The following is an 18,097-nucleotide window of genomic DNA, read 5'->3' as shown; positions in this document are numbered from 1 at the left end:
TTTACCATGGATGTTAGCTGTGTTTTATTGCATCCTTAAAGTCTGGGAAGAATATTAAGAAAAAATAGAATGTATTAGTTGTAAACAAGATGGTGGTCCTGCATTACAAACATAGAGCTTGACCAGGAAGGAGTATAGCAGTGTTTTAATGCGACCTCTGACCCTTGCAAACTCATCTGTGGGTGAGCCATTGTTGGGCTGATCATGAAAGTAATGGAGACTTTACAGATTTGTGTATTTTATATTACATTATTGTCATTTAGCAGATGTTCTTCTCCAGAGTGACTTACATTGATTACAGTTTTATATGTTATCTATTTAAAGTTACAGCTGTTAGGTACCTTGCCCAAGGATACAATGGCAGTGTTCCAGCAGGGAATTGAACAGCAACCTTTCAGTTAGCAGCTTTGCTCCTTACCACTATGCCACACTGCTGCACTTTGTATTTTGACAAAAGGAATTCCACAGATAACTTATATAATATTATTATATCAAACAGTAAATCAATGGGGGGTATCAGATTGAATCAATGCATACATTTAATGATTGTACAACTGAGAACAGTCTTGTGTTTCAGACTATAAGATTAAAAATACCAAACTAAGCATTACACAACAATAATAATAAAAAAATAGTTCTTTTTTTACCAAATCTACTGAAGTTGAAGTGACTTCAGTTATGAAAGGTATGAATAATGCTACTAGTTATTGGCAGAAATTGGTCAAAACAAATCACTTGGAGAACTGCATAGAGGGAAATGGTGCCAGAGAGGCAGGAATTGGGCAAGACCTAGGAGATGTTAGTGCAGGCCCAAAGCAAACTGCAGGAAAACACAGACCAAATGGCATCCACATGTGCACACAGCAGATACAAGCAATGCAAGTCATTACGTGTTTCTGAAAAAAGTACACTTCAAAACTTAACTGGATACCTCTCTTTCATTGAAATACATGTACACAGGCCATCCCAGAAGGGACCTGTGCTGCTTTAAAGCTTTTTCAGACAGAGACAGAACTCAGCGCAAATTTGAGATTTAAAGATTTATTCAACATATATGCATGTATATGTACAGTATAGGTATTTACAATATGTTGTAATTACAAAAGTATACATACAATTGATTGGGTAGTTGCTTTGGAATACAAAAAAAATTATAAAATAGCAGCACTCTTTGTCAAGCAGTCAGTAACAATGATAAGAACTGCAGAACTACAGAACACAGTGGAAAGAATGCAGCAGCGTTCTCACTGGACATATCCAGCATTAAACGCATTGAACCTACACTGTGAATCCAATGTTGCTTCTTTTAGTCAAAAAAGACACAAGTGGAAAGGACCTGACTGTGTGATTTTGTCCGTACGGCTAGAAAGCGCTCTCGGGGAAAAAAAAGGCTCTGCATGACAACTTAAAATCAACAACAACATAAAACAGAGGTAGGTAAAAAGGTCAAAGGTCAATACCCGCTCAAAAGTAGTATCACTGGTCGTGCATTTTTTTCTGCAGCACCACAGGTTGTATCGAACGATGGCAAGTTCACGGCACAAGAGGATAACAGACTAACAGTGAGCTCATAACAGACAAATTCCCAGTTCTATCAGCACATGAACACATCATAACAAAAATACTCCTACTCCTAACGAGACATTATCAACAAATATTTTTAAAGTGATACACAGTTGTTTCATGCAGTTCTCTGGCTCTGCCACAACAATGGCCAGGAAGACAGGGCTGGCCGAGGTAAGCCCCGCATTGGAGTTACTTAGTCAGAACCCAGAAATAAACACTTTCCCTATGTACAGTGATACAAAAAAATAAGCAACCATGTATATAAATATTCTTAAAATAATTACAAATATTAAATACTAGTGTGCTTACATACAGTTTAAATAAATAAGGCTATATGGTTCATGTAAATAAATTCAGATTCTTTTTCTGTAGAGAAAAATATTTTTTTTCGGTAGGGGGGTCTTTTTGGTTTGTTTGTATTTTTTTCCAAGAACCAGTGTTAACAATCAAAGACAGTGTACCTGAATGAAAGAAGAACATTAAATAAATAAAAAAAGGTATTGAAAGAATTTCTTCTTGTGTGTTGAGAGAGTGTGTCAAAGTCTGTTTGTGTGTATGTGCATGTACGTGCATGTGGATGTGTACACGTGTATGTGTGTTTGGGTGTGTGTGCGTGTGTGTGTGTGTGTGTGGCTTGCCCCAGAGTCAGGGTGCTGTCAGTAGGTGAGCTCTTGCTGGCACTCCGAATCTCCAGGGAGGTCGGTGGACCCCAGAATTCTCTTCCCATTCCAGGACACACACCAGCACCTCCCTCTCTGACTATCCAAAGACGACTCACACTGTAGAAGAAAGGATATAGAGAGAGAGAGAGAGAGAGAGAGAGAGAGAGAGAGACTGTTGAGAACCCCAGGGCTACTCTGCACACTGCTGCCCTAACCACAGTGCCTGCTCTGTTCTCCTGACATTGGATTCATCATGCATGTGAAACACCTCACCCCCACACCCCCCCCCCCCCCACACACACACCCCTCCACCTTCACATCTCCCACCCCCAAAGCGCGTGTACAGTCTTGCAGACAATCACTCTGCTGGGCGATGACATCAGGGCGAAACAAGCTGGGCGCTGAACGCCCTCCAAGGTGTAAACACAGCTAATGCTACACAGACCGCACATTTTACTCTCTGCCCTCGTTCCTCTGGTGGGCGCTAGGCCTGCTGGGATATGGCTGAGCGCGTTCAGGTGAGATTCTTTCAAGATGACGGAAGGGAGTCAGGTGTCGGCCAGTGCAGGGTGTCGCGCCCAGCGTCTGCGAATGGCGCTTACCTGCTTGGCTTTGTAGAAGCCGAGCTTGTCGCAGTTGGGCAGGTAGAATCTGGTCAGTTTGTCTCCCGGCTTTTGCTGCAGTTTGGCGACCTTCTCGAGGGCTCTCTGCAGCTCAATGTAGCATGGGCCCTGCAAAAAAGACACACAGAGAGTGAATTGTGGCTTGTTTGATTATACACACAACAAAATGGAGCATAATGAACAACCCCAATCCCCTGCTAAAACAACAGTTGAGATAATCTGCATACTGCAAAACTACACTGCTTGAAACAAGGGACTACCATGGTCGCATGCACAGAACTAAATCTTATTATAACAGGATAGTACATTATACAACATGCAGACTTTCTTTTTCCATTTTTTGGTCAATATGAAACGTATGTGCGTGGATATCTGCCCGACACAGTAGCGTGGTGCATTTTTAAACATATAATCAATCGAAAACCACTATTTATTTGCAATGCACTGCCGCCTTTTCTGAACAAGGACAGGTTTGTTAAATGCGGCGTCTGGCCCGCTCTACGAGTTTATCGCAAATTGAAGCACAGGGGCTCCCCCCTGTGGTTAATGCTTAATTTCACAATAAAGTACCAGCCGGCATCCTGTGTCTTTAACGCTCTCTTAAACATTCCCGTCATGTTATAAGTACAGTCTGTACAATGGCAACGGTATGGTGACATTATGCGTTAGCCGCAAAGCGCAGACAACGTTCTGAGTGCTTACCGGCTCCACGACTTTCTTTCTTATGACATTGAACTTGGCTTTCATGCTCTCTTGGGCATCCGCGGCAGCCTTTGGATCAAAGGGCTTATTGTGTCCGGGGAGGTAGAGGGTTGCGCCCTGATCAGGTGCGACGGCACTGTTTCTGGACTCTGCGTCTGTCTCAGCATGGTCTGAATAAAAAAATATATATATTATGTATGAGCCATTACAGTAGCCTTGTCTATAATTATATCTACTAATCTGTCAGCAAGGACATTTCTGTTTTAAATGCACTCAATCAAAGCACGCTCACGGAAATCCGAATAAATGAACTTCATAAATACAATTAATATAAGATAGCACCGCTACTCAACAGCCCCTTGACAGATTAAGGAAATTAAAAAACGGTTTAAATGATTCGATGATGATTTGATATAAATACTCAATGGCTGTTGGTTTTAGACTAATTTTGGAAGACAAAAAAACGTACCTGGACTTTGGGGTGCTTGGCTTCTCTCAGTTTCGGAGGCTTCCGTGCAGACAGCCTGCCCCCGCGTTAGAGAAAAGAGGGGTCGGGGGTCCCCGGGTCTGGGTGTGCAACGTAAGCCGGATCCACAGCGCGCCGTGTGCACCCCGCAAGAATCCCCCTTCTTAAGAGCGCAAGCCGGGCAGCATCCGCAGCCTGGTTCCCGGAGCACCTCCTCGCAGTCCGGCGCAACCGCTGGGCATTCCTGCAGTTTCTCCGGCGTGCAAGGGGCACAGCGAATAGGCTCTTGCGCCAGCAAGGGCGAACTCAGTACCGAGGCCAGAAGGACAGAGAAGACTGCCACCACCCAGAAGTGTCTCGGAAATAATCCACTCATCACAAATGAATAATTTAAAAAATATCAAGTAAAAAAAGTATTTCAAGGTATCTTGCTAAGTTAGCCCTTTTTTGGAGAATGACTAACTTCATTCAGCGCAGCGGTATTTATACAGTAGCTTGACCTCCAGTGTATGTTAATGTTTGACGCATCGGTGATATAAATGATTTCTTAAAAGAAGGTGTCATGATTCGATGTCTTCTGATTGGTTTGCGTAGATCCGGCCAGGGGCTTATTTGAATGAACAAGTTAACGACGTCAATATTTACTTTGGAACAGACAGTACCGGCACGTCGCTTTGTGGGAATGCAACACTGGTGAGTGACGACAACACTGTTTCCAGAGCCAAAAAAAGACAAAAAAAAAGAAGTCTAGTCATCTCAATGCCAGCAGTCAATTTTTTTCTGACTAGTCAACCAACAGCATAAATCTCATTTCTCAAGTTAAAAAACGCATTTGTGTTTTAATGTAAACCATTACTTGATAATATTCACTTTTTCTGCCCGAAATTTAATGGAGGTTTCCAAAAAATTCAGATTAATTTTAGAAATAAATGATACATTTTCCCTTAGTACATTTATTGTACTTGTTTAATTACCCTTAACTGAAGCAATTTGGATAAGTACACAATAGAGGATCTTACTCTGGGCGAATGAAGACAAGGGCTTCTATTCATTCAACAGTTTTTTTCTTTCAGAATATTTTTATCATTTGACACTCAACCAGCAAAACTGAAACATGATCACGTTTATTGCAAAATTATGGTCTCCAGGAGCTTCCCTAATTTCACAACCCACCTGCATGACCTCAGTTTGCCTTTTAAAAGTGTCCTCAAGTTCTGTACCGCTCAGCAATAGCAGTGCCTGTGAACCAGCTGCAGGGATAGAGGGTCAGTGTGTATTCCTCTGAGTCATGTCACGGTCCCCTCAATGCGAGCGCCTTGCCCTTTCTCAGCAGAACAGAGCCAAGCACGGATCCGCGTTGGAAGAGTCCCATTGTAATTACCCATTTCCTGTCGTAGTATTACTCAGTCGGATTTTTTCACCCAGAGCAAAACGCTGGCCGTGGAGAGGGACACGTTCTCTGGCCCCGCTGCCCTGTTCTCCTGCATGCATCCGTGCACTTCAGGAGACCTCGGCTTGCACTCAAGAGGCCGGAAGGACTCGATGTGCTAATTTCAGATAATTGCCCAGCAGGCTCTCTGCATAAAATGCTGGGTTGAAGTTTATTTATTTTTTTGCTGTTCTTTCAATTGTTTTATCCATATTCAAGGGACTGTAGCTATTTTAGGCAGATGCTCAAAAACTAAATCCCCTTGTTGTGACCCAGTAGTGTTTTGTAAGGTGTTTTTTTCCCCCTATTTCCCCTAAAGCAAATTTGGACAGCAGTATCACAAAGCAGTAATCATAAGAGGTGGGTGTGCCATCAGCTTTTAACACAGTCATATGAATGATTTGTGCCCAGTCCATCAATGCTTATGTATTCACTCATGTAACCAGGTAATGAGAATTTTTATTGTTTGGTCCTGTTCTATTCAAAAGCACAGCAAGCATGGATTATCCCCTTTTCACAGTCAGAAATCAACTTCCACTTGTGGATTACCACCAGAGAGTTAGATTAAAGAATATTAGCCACAAAAAACCACACCATGTATGATTTCAGAAGATCTTGAACAAGTTGTTGTGGTACCAGACCCATCCTTGCATTTTCTGTTGTTTTTGAGAAAGACCCACCATAACAGTGTTGCACTCTACTGACCTGAGCTGACCCAATGTACAGAAACATTTTCAGAGCAGTGTGTTAAGCTGTGTGGGACTGACAGATGGAAGGCATTCTCAACGTATATTAATATTAATGGCATTGCACGAGTCCTCGTTTGATACCTTTTGACGAAATGCTCTCGACAATCTATAGGATAGATTTGACATTGATTAACAAGCTAATACTATCAAAGTGAGGAATTAGGGAGGCTAAATCTCAAAGGAGAGTTCACCTGGAGGAATCCGAGAGCATGCCAGGAGACACTATTTGAAGGTCATGCTTTTTTTCTCCTCATTGATCCCTTAAAAATATGTACATTAGGAGCAGCAATTTAGATAATGAAAGACTGAGAGAGAGAGGGAGAGACAGAGAGAGAGAGAGAGAGGGAGGAAAAATATTTTATAGAAACTGCTATAAGCGCTTAAGTAAAATCTCATCACAGCATGCTGATGGATTGAAGTTGTGCAAGATCAAAGGAGAAAAAAACAGTTGTTTAAGTTCAGGGTCCAGGTTCAAAAACAAGGGGCCCCTTCAGAGGTTCGAGCGCGGGACAGAGGAAAGAGGCAAAAATGCCTGCCTGTTTATCGCCCAGCCCGCTGGATCACATGGCCAGATCAAAAGTCAAACATGCGTCCTTTGACACCCCCGTCAAACCCCTGTTTACTATGAAGTCGAACCCATCAAAACACCTTTGACCATTGAACTAACGTGTACCTGTGCGCATGCCCATTAATGGTAAGGCAGTTCCTGGGTCTGTTTCCTGGCGGGGCGGTGCTGTTGTACCCTAAGGCAAGGTGCTTAACCCAGTATGTACCCCACAGTTTGAAATGGGCAGTATGTGTACGAAAAAAGCCATGCTGGTCTGGGAGTGTTGTTAGCCTGGTCTGACACTGTCACTCAGTTAACTTGAATGGATATACTTATGTTCTGTTGTGCTATGCTTAGCGTCTGCTAAATGCAAACAATGTAATGTAATGTAATCAATAAGAGCTTCAGCCAAAATAAATAATGTTCACTCAAGTGAATGGGATTTTGGGGTTTACTGACATATGCAACATCTCCCATTGAAGTGGCCAGCCATTTACAGGTGGCATGTTACCTCAGAGAGCAAGAAAAATAGGAGTGATGTAATCCATCTCGTCTCAAATGAGCGAGTGATTCCACTGTCTGGCCGCTTAACTGTCATGATGACATGGGCCACCGGGAAAAACAGCTTGACAAGTGACATTCAGGAGCGCTCTTGAATATGACAACTAAGTGTTATCTAGCGTAGCAAACAACTAGTGTTGTTAGCCCGGTCTGACGCTGTTGTTAATTCTACTTGAATGAATACATTTATGTCCTATTGTGCTGGAAGTCGCTCTGGATAAGAGCGTCTGCTAAATGAATGTATCGTAATGTTAGGTAACGCGTAGCTCAGATATGGTGCTGTGGGCGGCTGAAAGGACAGCGAAATCTGTTTGAAAACACAATAATGACGATGGAAGTTGAGCAAGGGGCGAAAGTGGAGAAAACACTCACTTTCACCCATTGGAGGGTCAAAACAGATAACAGAGGTCATTACTGTAGTTACGTGGGAGTGGATGACGTTGCTGTGATGTGATTCAAACCTTGTGTTACTGTGCATTGCAATCTGTTTAATTAAAACATCAAATGAGCTAGGCCTTAATCGAAGGAATCTTCAGTATTAGACGATTGAACATTACAGGCTTAAATAGGGCAGCAGTGTAGCATAGTGGTAAGAAGCAGGGCTCATAACCAAAAAGTTGTTGGTTTGATTCCCCACTGGGGCACTGCTACTGTACCCTTGGCCCAGGTACTAAATCCACAATTGCCTCAGTAAATATCCAGCTGTTTAAATGGATAGCATTTCTAAAAAAAAAAACCCCTGCAACTTCTGTAAGTCGATCCAAATAACAGTGTCTGCTAAATAACAATAATATAATTTAATGTAACAGGCTTACTGAATGACCAGGTTTATGTGTCTTTTCTCTCCCTCCAGTGTGCAGGTAAAGGGTATAACCCTTCAAGGAGTAAGAAATAGGCACCTTCTCATGTGTAAGTTAACAGGTCACTATGTAGGCTGCAGGTAACAGGTGACTCTCTGGGCTCAAGGTACAAGCTCACATGTAACGGTGTCAGTAACAGATCACTCTCCAGGGTTTTGGCAATGGGGTCACCTTCATGGGTTCTTACATAAATCTTTATGTCAGCGATCATTGCGTCTTGTGGTTTTTCTCTGGGAAAAAAAGAAGTGAACAAATGTCACAGAATGAGTCAGTGTTAGCTGTCACTAAACCACAGTGTAATTATGGATGTCATTTTTGCTAGTCTTGCATGACTGTAAAATCTAGGTTTGATGCAGTTGATTTTTTTAAGCTATTGTTCGTTAATTAACTGGGCACACATACTTTGCGTGGATCAATCACAGACAAAGTGGCTATGCTATCATAGAGGTATGGACCTGTTGTGTTATTAGTGGATTCTTTTACATTTGCTAAAATAAATTTTTAAGAGATGTAAAAAACAAAACTCCACACTCAGAACTCAGTTACAAAGCTCTAATATTTGCAAAATTCATATTATACATTTTTGCATGCAAAGCACAAAACCTGACACAACCTTCAAAAGTTCCTGTGTCTGTGTATGTGCAAACTGTTGTATTAATTTATCATGATCAAAAATGTGAAGAGTAGTGTACTTTCATTTTACAACAGTAATGCCAGAGTAATTCACAATCAATAACAGTGCAATAACACAAAAGAACAGCAAGGATTACATTAGTCAAACATTACTAAAACGCATCATAGATTCACACTTTTAAAATGAAATTTCAAGAACAGTGTTTGACTTGATGGACTTCCCTTATTGATCAAATGAATGTCCTGGCTACCGTTGATTATATTTGACAGAGATGGATGCTGGAGAAAATTAATTAACATTTCTAATCTGGATCTGCTGGATCTGAATTGTATTCCTTTGCCACAATAGGTGTCAGTCAGTTTCTGGCTAAAATACATCTGTCAGTATAGAGCACTTCCAGGACCAGGAGGGGTATAAAAGGTGTGCTACCTGTCAGATGGAACTTTTGATGGAACAATTGAGGCCATTCCAAAGGAATGGGTATGTATTTTCAGAGGATGAAACCTATTTATTTCAAGCAACATTACATGCTTAATGTAGCATAGTGTCCGTGGGGGTGGGGTAAGGGGGGGTATCCAGACTACAAAGCTTTCCAGATGTGCTTGTACTCTAACATCTTCACTTTGCTTTGCCTCCTTGCATCCATGGCGGAGCGATGGCAGAACTGTGTAGGAGCACCGGAGTTTTTTTGAGCACGCAGAACCTGGCCTACAGAACAGACAGCTAGAGGACCGTGAGGAGAAATTCGTTGAATTTGACAAAAAGTGTAATGGATTAGAATTGCAGTGTGCACCTTTAAAATCTGCATTTAACCACCTGACCACTAACATTCACAATTCAAAGGCTTGTGCATTGAATGCCTCCTAACAATAATAGCTATATCAAACACAGAGGATAGCAATCATACTTAGTAGCTACTTTAAATTCATTACACCTTGAAATTAAGTAGCCTACTCTTGCGTTTACCAGCGTACAGCGTATATCCGAGTAGTTATACTTTCACTAAAACAAAGTTCCCTACTTCATCCACCTGTATCAATATCACATGCAAGACTGATGTTGACCCGGCATGCCAAAGCTTTTCATCTCTGAGCACTGTCATTTGATTATTTACCTCTATAGCTACATTCTCTTATGTTGATGTTTAGTAGCCTGAAAGAGGAAGGATGGGCGAACACGGGGAAAGAGGAGGGAGATACTGCTACTGTGCTAACTTAGCTACTTGTTGGCTAGCTAACCAATTTAGTTAGTTAGACAGCTAGATTTCGTGGTCAAAACTATGAAAACCATTGCTCACTAGCTAACTTCAGGCACACACTAGACATGACAGCAAATATAATTCAATACATATATCGCACATCCCCTGCTGTTAGAATAATATATACTACCTAATCAGCTAATGTCTGTATGAGATTTTCACTTAGGCCCTACCAGTTGTAACCTTATCAGGCTCCTCTTCCACAATCTCAGGTGCCAGTCTGCCAGGATCAGAAACTTCAGCTTCTGGCTTTTGATGATGTGTTTTTATAAAGTGCAAGAGTGTTACTTGTTTTTGTTTCATTTCGTTTTGTTTTATTTCATTTAACTTTATTTCAATATCCACTTTTTATTTTAAAATCCTGAAAATCACACACCTGCAGTGGTCACATGTGTACACATTCTAGCTTCTGAAATGTACTCATTAGTGCTCAGGGTGAGTGAGGTGGGGGCAGGGGGTAGGGCTGTCTGATTGGGTGATATGAAAGATTTTTTTTTTTTTTCATATTCGGCAACGTTTGCACAGTTTGCTGTCTCCCAATCCAGTGTTTGCGAAAACAATAAGCTCATATGAAAATTCTGTCACAAAACTATGTTGATACGTATCCTTGCACATTTTTAAGTTGGTATACAGAAATCCTGGAGCTTTCTTGGTGGGTACACGGCATAAACCTGCGTATCACGTAGACTACACCACTGTGTTGTCCATTTATACAGCTGGATTTTTACTGAGGCGGTTCTGGGTTTTTGGCACCTTGCCTAAGGGTACAGCAGCAGTGCCAAGTAGAGGAATCCAACCAACAACTGGGTCATGAGCCCTGCTTCTTGCCACTATGCGTCACTGCTGTCTATGGTTGGGCCTGGCTATGCCATAAGCAGTGACCCGCCTCGGGCCTGTGGGTTTCTGTGACGTTCTGAGTTTGCTGATGAGTTCAAGAGAGCTTGGGACTTTACTGATACACAAACTCCCAGGGTATCACCTCTGCCCGTGTAAGGCTTCCAGGGACTTTTTCTGTTCTTAAGTCTAGGCAATGACTGACTGAAATGGTACAATGAACTAATTATCATTTCCCACACTGTGTGTACACACCTAACTGTGGATTTCTCAAAAGATGTTGCAGTATATTATTTGCCTAGTGATACCTCTCACTTCAGGGCAGCTTACAGGGTCACTTAGGGTTGAACTGCTGTCTGTTCTGTTCTGTGTTTTCCAATGCTCTGGACATTGCCCTGATTAAGGAAGTCGGCAAATTCAATACATAAACACACAGATAAATAAATAAGAACAGAATGCAGCAGAAGATTTTGTGAGTATAGGGCACAAGCGTACAGTGACCATAAGATATGATGAATCATTTAGCAAAATAAAAGCCAAAAAAGTAAAAACACAGGATCTAAAATGCATCACAATACTACACATAAAATAAAGATCAGATACTAATTCACATACTTCTTGCCAACAGTTTCACAAGAGGTGAAACTGATTTACAGTGTTATGATAATGAGGCTTCTTGAACCCCATCATGGGGAAGCAGTTTCTCCACAAGGCTTACAATGAGTATTGTGGCTGTACCTGAACGAAGCAGCCCTCAGTTTCTGTTAGTTTCCCATACTGACAGACTGACTGACACAGTAATGATCTTTTACCACTGGAGGTTACAGCCTTTGAAGAGTGTCTGTTTGGTTCCTCTATCTTTTTTAATCAGGGTGATTGGCATAAGTGACTGACATAAAAGGTTGACGGAAGGGTGCCACACTGAAGTATACTGTAGCTATGTCCCATCTGGGATTTAAACCCGTGCCCCTCAGACTCAAGGTCCAATGTGCCATTCATTGTAGGAAATAACAGGTCGAGGTTTCCTCACACCCAGTGAAAGAGACCTGTCCTCCATCTCAATACAGTCTATGGTACCTACTCAAAGATATCCACCCCTTGATTCAGTCAATGTTTGTCCTTAAATCTAACTGAAATGTTCCTGTTTTTCACAGCACTATTTTTTTTCAATAATTATGATGATCAATGAAATCAGTTTTTATGAAGAGAAAAAAATATTTAATTGTCTTTCAAATTAAGGGCCAGTGTTGATTGGGGCTCATTTCTTAACCTACACCCAAAGAGCTTCAACAGGAAGACAGGAACAGGCAAAGGAGTGGAGTCCATGATATACCCAAAATGCCCAACAATTCGAGTCCACCAGTTGACATCAATGGCACATATCATGTAAGTTGTAGGCAAAGGTGTCTGTTTGTGATAGTGTTTCCCTCAGCAGTGACAAAGTTTATATATTGAGTTTGACATCTTTATTTCTCATAGTTCTTTTCTTTTTTTGACTACATGGCAGAAAAAAATAAATAAACAAACAGTTGTATGGTGAGAAAGGCAGGAAACACCTGATCCCACATGCCAGGTTCCATTGTCTGACTTCCTTTTCACCATCCGCTGCGCTCTTGCACTCTGTTAATTTCCTTGACTGTTGAATTAAGCTGGATTGTGGGAGCGCAAACCAACATACATGCGGCAGCATAGATGCATGCTGCTGAATGTGATTAAAAAAAAAAAGATAAAAAATCAAAAATAAAGAATGTTTTCTTTTATGATCCACTGGTGACTTACAAAAGAACAAAAGAACAAGAATGTTGGCAAGTGCTACAAGATAAACACACTGATAGTTTTTCTGAGCTTGCCATTGCTGTGAGAAAATCGTACATTTTGGGTTGGGTCTGTGTGGAAGTGTACAACGCTCACAGTAGATGATGTGAATTCAGTTGTATCTGACTGCATCATACTGATGTTCCCCTTTTGAACAGTCACCCATAGAGTAGAACCGCTGTTGTGATCTGCCACCTCAGGATTTTATGGTGTTGCCTTTACGTGTGGTGGGAAGCATAGCAGTACACTCCTGAAGAGTAAACACATCATAACTTTTGATCCTACTGCTCTCAAGTGAAACACGGTAAGGACTATATAGCTTGCAAGCAATGTTTACAGTGTGGTAATTATCATGTTTCAGAGTTGAGTTAAGCTCATCTTTATTCCCTTGTTACAAACATGAGGTTTGCTTTCTTGGTGCAAGGTCAAGAAAATACAACACGTTCAGGAATTCAGCATCATGCAATACCAGCCATTATGCAAAACAAGTGAATCTAAAACCAACCTAAACTTAAAATTCAAAGAAAATAAATAACCTAAAATAAAATGCATAATATATCTTCATATATGTTCATCAAGTCTGAGATAGTTTTTTTCCTGGTGGAGAAATTCACCATTGTTTTGCAGTTGTGAAATGTTGTACTTTTCAATCAGTAAATGTTGTAAGGACTGACATGTTTCTAAGGCCATTTGGTGATTACAAGAGCACTGCAATGGATTTGGGTATTTGCTCAGGAGAGGTATGTGTTTGTTGTTAGACAAACAGTGCAGGTAATTTGTGTTTGCCTTGCACACTGAGTCCAGGACTGTTTTCACTTGGTTACGTCACCACACAATCCTACTGTAATAAACAAGGCATTTGTGAATCATTGTTTGGAAACAATGTTGTTTCATTGCCACATCAAATAGGGCCATTTCCTGGCCCAACTTTTTCCTCATTTACAGTAAATGGCCAAAATATTTGTGTGACACTGGATAATCATTTGATAATGATCATAATAGGAGGGGGTAGAAATCAATCATTTACTTCATTTAGCAGGGCTAAGGTAACAGGTTTTGCTTATTCATGCTTGGTAGAGTAAAGGCAATGTGTTTGTTGATGAACTTGAGGACCATTTCTAGTACTAATGGCTAGTTTCCTGCCATCATCTCAGCAATCGGGGCAGCAAACTTTTTGGAAATCACAAGCAAGAAGTGAGAAATAGTCAGCAGTGATAAATATTCAGGATAAACGCACAGGAATTTCAAGATATATTGCATTGATATCCAATACCACTATTGTTATTTGTTTTTAGCTTTTTATTGCCTGAAAGAAATTCAAATAATAAAAAACACTGTAATGGACTGTTGACCCATGGAATATTTCACAGAATTGCTCCCCACATGTTACCAGCATGTTACCCTGGAGGTATTACCTATGTAATGGTGTCCTCTATTTGAAGGTTAATGATGTCAAACCTAAAAATGTATTGATATTTTTATGTACCAAATTGCATCTTGTCTTGTCAAGAAACTAGAATTGACTTGCAAAACAATTGCAATCTGTTGGACCTCCAAATCACAGAATATGCTATTTTTTTTTTTTTTTTTAAATGCAAGCCCTCCAGCCCAGGAAAGCCTATGAATGAATGAATGGTATCAACAACTGCAGAAATGCAGCAGCTACCAGGTGCAGAAAGCACAACTAAAGCTGATCAGTTTGGAGTGTGGCCTACTTCCACAACATCTGGAGCAAAGGCCTAATAACCTCTGTTTTTAAGATCAGGGACAAATTTTACCCCAACAACTGCTGAGGAATTGGTGTAAACAGAAATTTGGGGAAGATTCATGTGGAATTATAAACACAAGAATTCTTGACATCCTCAGGGAGCAACAATGTCATGAATAAACGTTGAATTGGTTCCCTTCCAAAGCTCTGCACAACAGACCATATTTACACCCTATAACCCTCAATATGAAACTGTGTAAACCAACTGGGCTTCATCACAGTTTCAGAGAGGCCTTTGATTCCAAGAAGAGGGTTTGTTGAGAAAACTCAGAAGTGGCATTCCAGCAATGAATGCAAAAAAAGCAAAAAAAAAAAAACAAATGTGGAATTAAAACTTAAAAAAGAGTAGACCTCTCCATTCTGGGGCATTGAGTGCGACAGTGGCAAGGCCTAACAGTGTTCTATATAAGTTAACTGAGTATGATGTTTGAACAATCTACAGCTCCTGACTTCACCCTTCATGACAAAGAAAGAAGATTCCCACTCTGTGCAGATGACTTGGTTATGCTGTCACCACAGACCCTCAACAGACACTCTGCTAGATTAATACTGTAAGACTTGGGTCCTGGCAGTAAACCTGAAAAAAATGTGTTATTCTAAAGAAAGAACCAGATTTCTAGGAACCAGGCCCATATTCAGAAATGAAGCATTGGAACATTGGATGCACTATGCTCAACGCTACCTTAGCACTGAGTACATGGAAAGAGAAAGCCCTAAAAATACTGTACTTTAGCTCTATGACAAATAGAGTGCTGAGTCTATTGAAGATGTGGTAATGACCTGTATATTACTTAGACCAGAAAGGGGTGGATTATCTTTGAGATACCATACAAAGAACAATGGATTGATCAAACCTTCTTTTTTGGATTATTATATAGTAGGAATATTGGATCTGGAAGTTGAAGATCATTGTAAACAGGGTTCAGGTGTTTATGCATGAGCCTCTATACCTTTTCATTCTCTACATCAACTATGCTTGTCTGTTTAATTTACCTTGGGTGTCACCTGTGTGTGAGCATCAGTAGTGGCTTCAATTTTCAAAATGCCCAAAGAATTCTGCAACATCTTGAAGAAGATAAGACCCTCTACACAATGGCTTTTGGTCCTGTTGGTTAAAAGGAACATGATGCATTTTCAACCTTGGCTGACTCAAAGTGTTCGGGGTATTACGGAATTTAGCTACAGTGCAGCCCAATGGACTAGATTGGGCTGTTGTAGCAAAAATACCCATATCTTATGTAAAATTTATTATAATTTGGATGATTTGCCCTTATTACAAAGGTAATTAATCAAGATTGCATTGTTTATAAGGAATCAATGTCAATGAATCATTTATTTTATTATTGTTATGCACCTATCCATTTGTACATTTTGTTTTCATTTTTTGTTGTTGTTGTTGTAAAAGATTGAAATTTTTTGCCTGTGTTACATGGTTAAATGATAGTGTTGTGGATTTGTAAGAAAAAAAAAAAACAACTTGTTCCAGGCTTTTGCAGGCTGCAGGCCTTTGAAATACCTCTTTGAAGTAATCAGACTGGTAACTTTCCATTGTTGTGCATTAGACTTCACTCTCATGAACTCCGAACAAACCTGCAGAAAAACATTCCCCATACTCTGCAGAGGGGATGAGGAAAGGTTACAATGGAGTCAGCCAGTGGTTTTGTTTTAATTTAGTTGGGGCTGCTCAAAACTACCCAAAGTAATTCATACCATTACAGACTATAGATTGTCAGCTTTGTAATTATATGGGACATGTGCATGTGCATGTGATTAGCAAGAGAGATTTCTTAGTGCTCATAATTCGATTGTAGCTGGAGCTGTGGTTGGATGGGCCGGGGGTTGTTGGGGGAGAGGACATGGCTATTCACCGCTGGGAGGTTTTCTGGGGTTCATGAGAGGATATGGATATTTCTCTTGTTGTACCCAGGACAGATGTAACTACTCTGCTGACATGAAGCACATCTCTGGCAAGGCACTGAAAAGACAGAGTGCACATGCAGTCATTGCTATTATTAAATTAACTTCTGAATGTTCCTGGGAATAGAGAGCTCAGCTGGAGAGAAAGGGATATACTGCTCACAGAGGACCTCAGACTCATGCTGGGAAAAAAAGTACAGTTTTATACCAAAGATTTCACCACTGCTTGAAAGCAAAAAACTTCATTCTGCAAGGCTGTGGATGCCTTAAAAAGTCAAGGGGAGTCGTGGGAAGTCTTCAATGCAAAGATGTGGTATGACGCAAGTTTCAATTTTTTGGGTTTTTTTTTTTTTTTTGCTTTTGCGGTGTCTTTAGAATGGAAGCCATTTGTGTCACTGAAATCTCATCACAAAGAAGTATATAATACCGCTATCATTCAATAAATGAGATTCATATAAGTACCCACTTTACTTTCAAGGTAACCAGCACACAGGATGTAGTGAATGCACTGGCTAAAATGTGACCTAATAAGTCACAATGACACATGCTCATGTCAGAATAAGTGAACTACCTGTGACAGTCACACTGAAACAAGTTGGCAGGATGTGTCTGGACCCTAAGAAAACATAGAGCCTCTGTACTTTAAAAAAGGTGTCAATAAAAGCACTCTTTTTGGCCAATTGTGCATTGAGTATTACCTCTCTTTGGTTTCCATAAATGCAGCCAGTGTCTAGTCAGCCAGTGCTTGTGTGACTTATAGCCTGCTTCTGGCTGGCCGGCTTTGACCTTTTTCTCCAAACACGCAGGTTTCATTGAGCAATTCCGCCGTTTAAGTGCGCAAAAGCTGTGATCCGCCACAAGCCATAAGTGGAAGCTTTCAAAACACAAGCTTCCTCTGGAAAGAGTTGAAACATTGCTGTGTTTACTAGTTACGCACAGACGGGCCGATAAGGCTCTGTTTTATTTTTGTGCCATTTGACAGGGCAATTCTGGGATGTGAGGGAGTGACGGCATCGCATGGAAAGCGTAGACAGAAAATAGGACAATGCCCTGCTACTGTAGGGCATCGACATGATGTCTAAACCTCTGTTTAAGAGTTTTGGCAGGATTCTCACATCCCACAAAGACTTGCTCTGCTAAGGAGTCCTACACTATTTTTGCTCACATTCCCAGGTTCCTTGTTCTGCAATTGGCCCCTTTGAATCCATATTTCAGTACAAAGGAGTTAAGGCTCAAGTTCAGCAAGAGGCCTGATGCGACCTGCAGTGAATGACAGGGTCGTATTCGTACTTGCCCGTGTTCATGCTGTCTCAGGCATTTCAGTAATTTACTTTGATGCCAAAGAACCCTGAAAACAGTGTGTTTCGTTACATGTGTGGAAACCTTCCCATGATAGCATGTGTCCAGGACACATAATGAAAAACAGCAGATTGCTGCGTGAGCTTTGAAGTTCTCCTCCACTCAATTCAAGTACACCGCACCATGAGATCAGCTCACAGAGATGATTACAATGATAGTATCTGACATTACCCAACCTACCAGGATCCTGGCATGTGGTTGGTTACAGTATAAAGCACTGTTCCATAATCAGCAATATTATTTCGTTTCTGTTATTGACTAGGGTGAGACAGGTCCATGTGGAGTGCCTTTTTTCCGCCACTGGCACAGAAATATGACAGACTGATGGTTAACAAAGCCTTGGCTCT

The 18,097-nt window shown here is 40.9% G+C and overlaps 1 protein-coding gene across 1 annotated transcript; it reads right to left on the bottom strand.

Moving 5' to 3' along the window:
* Positions 1 to 1,830: 1,830 nt before the first annotated feature.
* Positions 1,831 to 4,498, bottom strand: igfbp1a (insulin-like growth factor binding protein 1a). Its single transcript, XM_036520654.1, has 4 exons — positions 4,023 to 4,498; positions 3,554 to 3,723; positions 2,831 to 2,959; positions 1,831 to 2,345 (listed from the first exon to the last, which is right to left on the bottom strand). The coding sequence occupies exons 1-4, from the start codon at positions 4,393 to 4,395 to the stop codon at positions 2,223 to 2,225; spliced, it is 795 nt and encodes a 264-aa protein (XP_036376547.1). The 5' UTR covers positions 4,396 to 4,498; the 3' UTR covers positions 1,831 to 2,222.
* Positions 4,499 to 18,097: the final 13,599 nt, after the last annotated feature.

Source organism: Megalops cyprinoides, chromosome 2, assembly GCF_013368585.1.
Source record: "Megalops cyprinoides isolate fMegCyp1 chromosome 2, fMegCyp1.pri, whole genome shotgun sequence".
In the NCBI taxonomy this organism is placed as follows: Eukaryota; Metazoa; Chordata; class Actinopteri; order Elopiformes; family Megalopidae; genus Megalops; species Megalops cyprinoides.
Note: the sequence above shows the minus strand (reverse complement) of the source record. Positions and strands in the feature narration are given on the sequence as shown.

Coding starts and splice junctions, on each gene's coding strand:
- igfbp1a (XM_036520654.1), bottom strand. CDS start 4,395: ATGAGTGGATTATTTCCGAGACACTTCTGGGTGGTGGCAGTCTTCTCT. Junction 2,960..3,553: donor GAAAGAAAGTCGTGGAGCCG/GTAAGCACTCAG, acceptor TCTTTTTTGCAG/GGCCCATGCTACATTGAGCT. Junction 2,346..2,830: donor GCTTCTACAAAGCCAAGCAG/GTAAGCGCCATT, acceptor TTTCTTCTACAG/TGTGAGTCGTCTTTGGATAG.